The 9,234-nt window shown below is 39.7% G+C and overlaps 1 protein-coding gene across 1 annotated transcript in view; it reads right to left on the bottom strand.

The window, feature by feature from the left end:
* The window catches only part of kdrl (kinase insert domain receptor like), a 66,434-nt gene that overhangs the window by 1,661 nt on the left and 55,539 nt on the right, over nucleotides 1–9,234 (bottom strand). Inside the window, exons 27-30 of the mRNA XM_041798055.1 lie at nucleotides 7,211–7,335; nucleotides 5,245–5,323; nucleotides 4,268–4,371; nucleotides 1–1,753 (exon numbers count right to left, since the gene is read on the bottom strand). The exon at nucleotides 1–1,753 is cut by the window's left edge and continues 1,661 nt beyond it. Of these exons, the coding sequence (XP_041653989.1) occupies nucleotides 1,567–1,753; nucleotides 4,268–4,371; nucleotides 5,245–5,323; nucleotides 7,211–7,335 (495 nt within the window). The 3' untranslated portion in view covers nucleotides 1–1,566. The remainder of the gene's footprint in view (nucleotides 1,754–4,267; nucleotides 4,372–5,244; nucleotides 5,324–7,210; nucleotides 7,336–9,234) is intronic.

The raw sequence follows: 9,234 nt of genomic DNA, 5'->3' as shown, positions 1-9,234 counted from the left end.
TCAGCATTGGCAGATATTAGCTTAAAAAGCTGAATATCAGTATTGGTAGACATGAATATTTCTGCTGATGTTTACAGCGCATAAACCGGCTGTAAATATTGTATATACTGTATATACTGTGTATATACTATATACTGTAACAGTATGAATCATTTATCGGCCTCAAATATCAGCAAAATGTACAAATGTACCATCAGGAATAGGTGGTTGCGTAGGGCGCCACACACATAAGGAGGTCCGCCATGAGTCCTGAATATTTTAAACAAGCCCCAAGCACACTAACTCCCAGACTGCCTACTTCCCTGGTCCTCTCAGCTCTGCTTGACTCAGCCCCACTCTACACTGGAGATACCTATTATATGTTATAGTGCATCCCTATTTAACAAAAAAGTTTTCATGATCGCAGCTCCACTCTCTATCCTCCTCCATTCACCTGTGATTTTGAATAGTCTGGAGAGCTTTAAAACGTAACAGAGCGCTCCAGGGTCAACCTGAGTCAAGCTTATCCTTTCATTACAGGAGCACTTCATGAGATGGACTTCAAAAACTACAATCAATATTTCTAATATTATCGTTCATTTAATTTCAGTAAAATCTTTAGCCTAACCTTAGGGCGCACTCATACTAGGTGATCTGTACTGTGCCTGAGCATATCTGATCCCCCTGAAAGTCTGCTTTGTTTGACCTTTGGTCTGTGACTTTTTTGGCTTTTGAATGGATGGAATAGATGTGCTTCAACACGGTACGGCTGCACACAAGCACGGGCATGCAACATGAAAGTCACGTATAAACTGAAGTGAATCGATGCAACTCCTTGCATAATCAGAAAAAAATATTTGCATAGAGAAATTGAGGAGTGTTGCAGGGCTGTATCGGAATAAAATGACTCAAAAATAAGCCACAAAGCCGGGAAAGTCGCTGTCATGTTCCTTCTCTGTGTTGTACTGACTCTGAGATGAAGTCTGTACATGTACTGTGCTCAGGTCTGCTTGAGCTTGGAGCATTGTGAGTTCAGGGGGAGCCACGGGGGGACAATCCTGCTTTGGCATGGTGAGCCTGAGTGCGCCCTTTATGGCCAAAGAGCCACATTGAAAAAAAAAAATCTTTATAATCTTTTAACATCCCTTACTTCAAATTTTACTTTCAGTTCCTCTCTTTCCCTTCTTAATGTCATTCTTCATCACCAGATGTTGAAGTTTATTACAGGCCTGTTTCAGTGGGAATCATTGTGTTTCTTTTTTCACAGTAGTTACAGAAATACCTGAGTCAGTTTTCACTTGTTTGATAAATCACGGTGAATGTTGGAAGGACCAGCAGCATTAAAATCAGCCTGCATCTGAAAACTGGAGAGGAATCAACAGACTGCAGGTTTCCCACTGAGGCCACAAGCTGGATGATGCAGAAGTAACGGTCGAGCTGATTGATGGTTGTTTTCAAGGACATCTTGTGCGTTTCCTCTTGAACTCCTCTTCACAACAGTCCAAAGATAAGAGTCAAAACAGGAGAGGAACAAAGCTGAGGCCTGAAGGCCGTCTGCCTGATGTTTTTGGGAGGTGAAGCAGGAGGTTACACAGGTGGGGTGGAGTAACGCACCACATAGTTGTAGTCAGGTGGCGGGCTGTGACACTCCAGGGCTGAGTCGTCCAGCACAGAATCGTCCAGACTGAAGTCCAGATTAGGGACTGTGGGCGGGAGCTTCTCCTTGTCTGAGTCGCTCAGCACAGACTCTTTACTCTTACTGACCGCCTTCATCCTGAAACACAAAGAGATAAAATATAAATATACCAGGGAAAAGATCTCATATCCATACAAAAATAAACACATCTTACTCCTAAACTCCTCCTTACATAATCAGATTTTAAAGATAAACACGATTAAAACAAATGCTTTTTTAAAACCTTAAGTGAAACTATTCAGTTGTGTGTATTGAATCTGAATATTGTCTGGGTTGCTTGGATGAAGAGAAAAAAAAACATGTTGATTTTGTGACATTTTCACAAATCAATAAAATACACAAGAAAATCATCACTGTATTATGAGGTCTATTCTAAAAGAATTTTGGCTTCTCCTGTTAAACAGGTGCATCAAAAAAAAATAAGAACATCATGTCAAAGTTCATTTTTCCTGTGATTTACTCTATATTCTAGATTCATCTGATGCAAAGTGAAATATTTCTACTTTCTGAAGTTAATCTCAGCCTCTTCTCAGAGGCTGTATCAAAGCTCATCATGGGAAGTTGACTGGAAGGGAAAAGTGTGGTAAGAAAAGGAGCACAAGCAACAGGGATGAGCTCAGCCTTCAGAGGACTGTCAAAGCAGATTCGAGAACTCAAGAACTTCATAAGGAATGGACTGAGGCTGGAGTCAGTGGATCAAGAGCCACCACACACAGACGGGTCCAGGAAATGGACTTTAAGTTTGGTGTTTCTGTCAAGGTATTCCTGACCCACAAATGCCATCAGCGTCTCACCTGGGCTAAGGAGAAAAAGTAAATTTTGAATATCATTTGGAATTCATTTTGTATGAGATGACTCTAGAATATATTGAATTTTAACTTCTTGATACTCTAAAGCACCTGCATGATCACAATTATCTTGCAAGTAGAGTCACCCTGTTTAAAAACAGAACACTAAGAGATGTTTGAGTTGAATTGATCTGAAAAAGAAAAAAAAAAACCTACAAATAAATGACAGAAAATGACAAAACGCAGGCATATCTCTAGTTTTCATGTCCAACATCCTTTAAATAACTTTGGCAGAAAAACTGGTGCTGCAGAAAGTTTAGACACTCAAGATGTGATGTTTTTGCAGTTATTAGAGTAACAACAAACTTATGGTTTGTTATTTTGCTTTATATCAACATTTCTTCCTGACTCTCGCAAAAGGATACTCTCTGAAGAAAGGAATACCCCTTGTGAAGCCAAACAATCAGTCAAACCTTTCCTTATTCAGATATGATGCAATCAATCATCCTGGGCTTTTCTGCTTCATTTGGCCTTCAGAATATGAGTAATTGCCTCTTATTGTCTTTGGAGGTTGCTAAGGGTTTACCAGCCTCCTCTCTGGAGGACAAGAGGTCAATGCCCAGTGGGGGGAAGTGACGCCGCTGTACTGGAATGTTGTCCTGGTGAAAAACCACCTGGCAAACAAGGCATCAAAATATTCAACAATAGTACAGTGTTGCCATGCCAGGCACAAGGGTGGGGTTACTATTGGTGACTGAGTCACAGGAAGCACACGGAGTCTTACAGAAATCTATTTGATCCTGAGATGAAACCATGACTATTTCCATTGTTTTACATTTTAAAAACTGATAAACTAGATTGTAAAAATAGAAAACACTTATTTTTGCATGTGCTATGTGAGGGGGCACAGGTGGATTTCAATAGAGCTAAAGGAGGACAGCGCAATCTCTAATATAGTGCCTTTTAAACTCTCACAAGGTCCAGCTTTAATGTCTAATTGCAAGTAATCTGATCAACCTGCCAAGTGTTGAAGTTGCCTACATTTAACCTCCATTTTTATGATGCTTTCACTCTTTTTTTCTCATCTTGCAGATCTGTTTCCCGCCTTAATTTTTACATGCAGGATCCTTTAATTTGACAGCAAAGCAAAAACCTGCAAATGAACTACCTAAAGTTGATTAAAGTTAAACCTAATCCTCAAATAAACTCTAAATGTGAGAACCTTCTCTATCAGTGTGCTTTCTGATTGTCCTCTTGATGGTTTTATGTACTTATCTTGGCAGAATCCAGGATCTCAAAGTCATCCTCAGGGTTTGGAGCAAGGGTTTTAGCCCGAGGTCACTCCTTAGAGATTTTGTGTGTTTGTAACATAGCATTGCTTTAAACCAGACAGCCATGACTCATGTTAAATCTGTCTGGGAGGTTTCTCATTCAGGACGCTCTTCATCAAAACAAAGACTTTTTTAGTGTTCACTCTTAAAACACCCAAACCTCAAGTGAGGCATCCACTCTGCTTTTGTGCTAAGTCCTTCACTTTGTCACCTTCAAGCTTTGTTCCCGCCCACTTAGCCTTTGTCCCTCATGCGTGGCTTCACCAAACAAAAGGGAAAACTAGCCGCTGACGTCTTTAAAGGCAGAAGAAACTGTGTGTGTGTGTGTGTGTGTGTGTGACGGTTATAGCGTCTACATTCCTGCACAGTAGGGATATTTCTAAGCAGGTAATCAGTCTTTTCCAGTGTTTGTCTGTCCTTATTTGACCACCACAGGTCATGTGCACAAGTGTTTGAAGGTACAGTGTACTTACGCCAGGGCCATGATGCTCAGAGGTCGGCCTGCCAGTGACTCCAGGCGCTTCAGAGTCTCCATGTTGTCAGATGAGAGGCCCATCCCACTGTCTGACTGACCGCCCTGAAAGAGAGAGAATCATCAAAATTAATAATTATTAATTATTATATTAGTGATGTCCTAGCAATTCATCATCATTCAGGGACGCCTTGCAGACGTGTTTGAGTAGCAACCACTGCACCAAACTTTGAAATAACTGCCAGATTACCAACGGAAGAAAAAGAAGAAACCTTGAAGTAGACACAATGGATGCTTTTTCTTCTGGCTGAACAAAACCACGCTTACGCTCATCAAAAATGCTGCATCATCATCTCTAGACGTGCCCTCAAACAGGTTGTAGTGGAAAAGCAAATCCCCTGCCACGCTGGGCCGCCGTGCCGAGTCAAACCAAGTAGAGCCAAGCCGCTCAATATAATGGAAAAGCCCCATACTGATCCACAGTGCTGCAGCTAAAACTGTAAATGTTGGTTTGACCATGCTTAATAGCATAAAGATGTAGACATACCAATGAATGCAATTTTTTTAAAAAACACTCTAATGCTGACTTTGGAAGTATTATTCATAAGCTCGATAAAAAACATAAATGTTCAGTTTTATCTGTGTGCAATTGCAAAAAAAATAAAGTGAGGATTGTGGTCTTTGAAGGAAACAAGCCGGCAGTGCAAGAAACCCTTTTGTTTAAATAAAAACTAATAGAAACATGATTGTAATGAAAAAGATGGCAGCAGTTGAAGAAACAAAACAAGGAAAACTGGTTGCAGATAAAAACTGAATGAGTTCAGGCTGAGCACAGCACCTTGTGGGACTCCATATGGCATGACATTATTGGAACCATTTTAAAATTTGAATAAAAAATAATGTTAATGACAAAATGAATGCCACCCATGAAGTTTCTATCCGATGTGATGTAGCTGGCTTTCAGAATGAATAACTCACCTCATGTCTCTCATCTGTCCCATTCTCCATGGTCACCTCGTCAAAGGTTTTCACACTCGCAGGACGGATCTTAATGTTCCTGGTGAGAAAACGATTTAAACATAATTCTCATGAACACCTTAAAGCCTGCTTTTATAGAATACATTTGATTATACTGGAGCCCAGAGACAAGTTCATCAACAAAACCGCAGGAACATAATCACTTACATCAACAGTGTGCGGCATCTCTGAAACTATATTTTTAAAACACACCTTGTTTACTTTGCATTTCAACACCCTTAGGCTGAAAACGACCGCTTAATTTAGCTTAAGGGGTAACTGTCATTACTTCTTTTCAACACCTTCTCAATAAACACTCTGGCGGACCTGTGAAAACCCAAGAGCTCACTAAATATTATTGTAAGCGGATATAAACCTTGAAGCCGGCTCTGTGGTTTTGAGGAAATTCCTCAAAGGAGCCATGATATTGAAAGCTCTGCGGACATCGTGCTGCTGTGTGTATATTTCTTATCGAGTATAAATCAGGCCTCTCATTGTCCTCAGGACAGACATAAATGTTCTCCTGGTTGAGTTTAGTCTGAGTGCTGCAAGAACACCAATTCTTTTGGATATCATTCAGAGCATAGTTAAAAAATGATCCAGGAATTTCCTTTGCAAAATAGACTCTGAAATGTTTGCCACAACAGCCTGAAGACAGCTTTGCATGTCTTTAAGATAAGGTGATTTATTTCCTTTTAATGTCTTGACAAGTTCACCAGGGAGTGTCAAAGATGTGAGCCAAAATGGACATGAAACTAAAGCAAAGGGTATAATTTTTCCAAGGATTATGTTTTTTAATGTAGATACAGGGTGGAGAGGAAGTAATTTATCAGTTCAAATAGCGCAAGAAGACATAAAAAGATGATGTTTTAAATGTGATTTCAATGGTTAAAGTCAGTCCAGTGGTAATATAATACAATATAATATAATATAACATTATTTCATTGTGTTTTTAAAATGCAGCGACAATAAAAAACTCCCAATCTATCTATAACAATGCACAGAGTCAAGATAATGCTTGCCCGTTAGTGAGTTAATGCCATGACAGGAGTTAACTGATAAATGAGGAGGCGAAAGGCGAGGGGGAGGTGGTTATCAATATAATAACAATTACAAAACATGCACATTTGGGAACCTGCATGTGGAAATCTATACTGACTAAAAAAACAAAAGTATAATACCAAAACAAGCCCATCCTGAAATACCCGCCAAATGTGCACCCTAACCCATCTATTTCATTCAAGATCATTTTATTGCTACCACCAAGTTTTGTCTTGTCTGTTTAAATTTTTTTCTCCTTCTCTTTTTATGTTTCTTACTATCATTTAAAAAACAGCAGTGAAAGCAATTTGACATTCAATTAAAGTTTGTTGTGACTGGGTGGTAAAATACACCTTTTGTACTGTCTTAGGCCCAAGCTCTACTATTTTTTATTGACTATATCCGATTGACCAAAAAAATCTAAAAAAAATTGGGTCACAATTCTCCTTGAGGACTTGATGGTGGGTCGCGTGACTCAGCCAGTTGAAAATCACTGGTTTAGAATATATGGACACTTCACTTCTTGAATTTAATCACCAGAAAAAAACAACTCCTACATGATATTGATTTTTTTTAGATGCACCTGTATGGTTTTTTGCCTGTTTTGGGCCCTGAGAGATTTCAGGTTTTCAACTGGGCCATGGCGTACTTACGTTTCGGAAAGGCTGGCCTTTACTAAATCCAACATCCCCTCTCCAATAGCGGATGAAATGTTTTACTCTGGATCTGAGGGGTGGACTAGACCTCAAACCTGATGACACTGCTGTAATGTTTCTAAATATCAACTCAGCACTAGGAGAACAAAAAACAACACCTGTCAAAGTGTCTCAAATTCAGGTAACCTTTTCCCAGACACTATTTAACGATCGATGACAAATATTCTCACCAGGTATTCCCTGAGTCGCGGTGGGAAACAGGTCTTGTTGGCGTCTCTTCTGATGGCACCGTGGTGGCCGGATCTCCCACCTTTGCCAGCAGGGCTGTGTTTATAGGGATGTAGTGTTTCCCCTCCTGAATAAACCAGAGACAGAACAATTAGGAGTACAGACTTACGTTTCCATGATGCAAATGACACAAAACAGAGAGACTTAAGTAGGTCGGTTCTGTGTGCACGCTTCCACAGGTTGTGGCAAGCTGCCAAAGAAACTAAGGTCATGCCTAATAAATCCACCACGATGTTCATGAAGTTGATGGAGGTGGCAGAGACCATGACCAGCCTTCCTGCGCTGTAAAAATAGCTTTATTTATAAAATCAACCCCTCCTTTCTGTCCAGTCTAAATGGTTTCTCATGAAGGTAGATTTCACAGACTCATTTGTAAAGGAACATACTGTAGTTTTTCTGCATGTTGTGATATGTGGCCTTGTCTTTATCTCTAATCACGTCACTGAGCAGTCTGGTGTAGTTTCTGTAAAAAAGTGAAATATGACTCCTTTGTCTGTGAGCTTATCTGACAGCAGAAACATACAACCTGGACATGAAGCCGTCGTTTTGTCTTGATTGAAAATGATTTCTTCTTGTGAGGGCTGAGGCAAGTTCCTGTTATCACTGATTGTAAAGGCTAAATGCCACACTTTCTTATATTCCCAACACATCTTTTATTTTAAGTTAAGGTGACTTAACGCCATGCTTTAATCAATATTAATATCCTTGAGGCTTGTGATGATGAAATCTTAAAATAAACAGCCCCTCTTTGAATGTAGAATAAGACGAGAGGTCTCCAAGAGTCCACCTAATCTGAAACAGACCCATGAGAAAGAAAAGACCTTTTTTCTACACGTCAGATTCTTTTTTCCTCTTGACACTATGTTTTTCTTCTTTGGTGACTATTATACATTAATGATCAGTTAAACGGTTACAGATAGTGTGCATTCTGGATTTGCTGTTGCGCTATTATGTGTAATTCTGAGACAATCTCGAAAGCTGCTTTGAAAAAAGGCCATTGGATGATATCAGCTGACTGAATATGTTTACATGCAAACCAAAAACAGACGTTTTCCTCTAGTGCACATTTGTTGTCCTGATTTGACCAAAGAGCGGCTCAACTTTCTGACAGACTTAAACAATGTGAGACGTTTCATAGTGTTCATTTCAGACATTGTTATACCACATCATGCACTAACAAATAAGCTGTTTGAGTGTTATTTCCCCTCTTGGTTAGTCTAAGCACACCCCTGGGTGTGACGTTGCTCTAGGTCTCCTGTAGGACTCTGACCTGCGGCGCTATCTTCTGATAATTTTCGACTCATTTCGTGAATTGAAATGACAAGTATTCTGTCAGACTTCATTGGAGTCAGGAAGTAAGTCAGGAAATACTGTGTGACTATTAAAAGTAAAAAAGTGGAAAAGTTCCACTTCTTGACAGATACTGAGAAAACAGGTCATCCCTTTTAATTGTCTGAGTTCTTCTTTTTAACTGCAAACTTCTGAAGCTTACTGAAAGTAATGATTTCTTGTGATAACATTTTTATTAACACCATTCATCATTCCCAATACAACACAGAAATGTTAACCAGTGGTGTGGAAAATCGCCCAGCCACTCAACATAAGTCACCAAGAACAGGTGGTGTGAAAAAAGAAAAACCCCAGCCACCCAACACACACCTAATGTCTTCTTGAACAACCCTTCAACTCCTTCCACGCCCCAACCTTCATCCATGTCTCATCTGTTTCAATACATCAATGAACATCTCATGCTTTACCTAGTGAAATATCTCATGATGCACTGAGGTCATTATCCTGGAAATCTAAAATGTTGCATCTCAGGTAATATTTTTCAAAATGCAAGTAGTATGTATAATGTAGTAGCTTCAATGAAAGACTCTGTGATCTTATTCCAGTTCTCTCTCACACATATAAAGCCAGACGTTCTCTGTGTGAATTTCATCAGATTCAGCCATGCATTTCGAGA

The sequence above is a fragment of the Cheilinus undulatus genome, linkage group 10 (genome assembly GCF_018320785.1).
Source record: "Cheilinus undulatus linkage group 10, ASM1832078v1, whole genome shotgun sequence".
In the NCBI taxonomy this organism is placed as follows: domain Eukaryota; kingdom Metazoa; phylum Chordata; class Actinopteri; order Labriformes; family Labridae; genus Cheilinus; species Cheilinus undulatus.
This window is presented reverse-complemented; position numbering and strand designations above follow the sequence as displayed.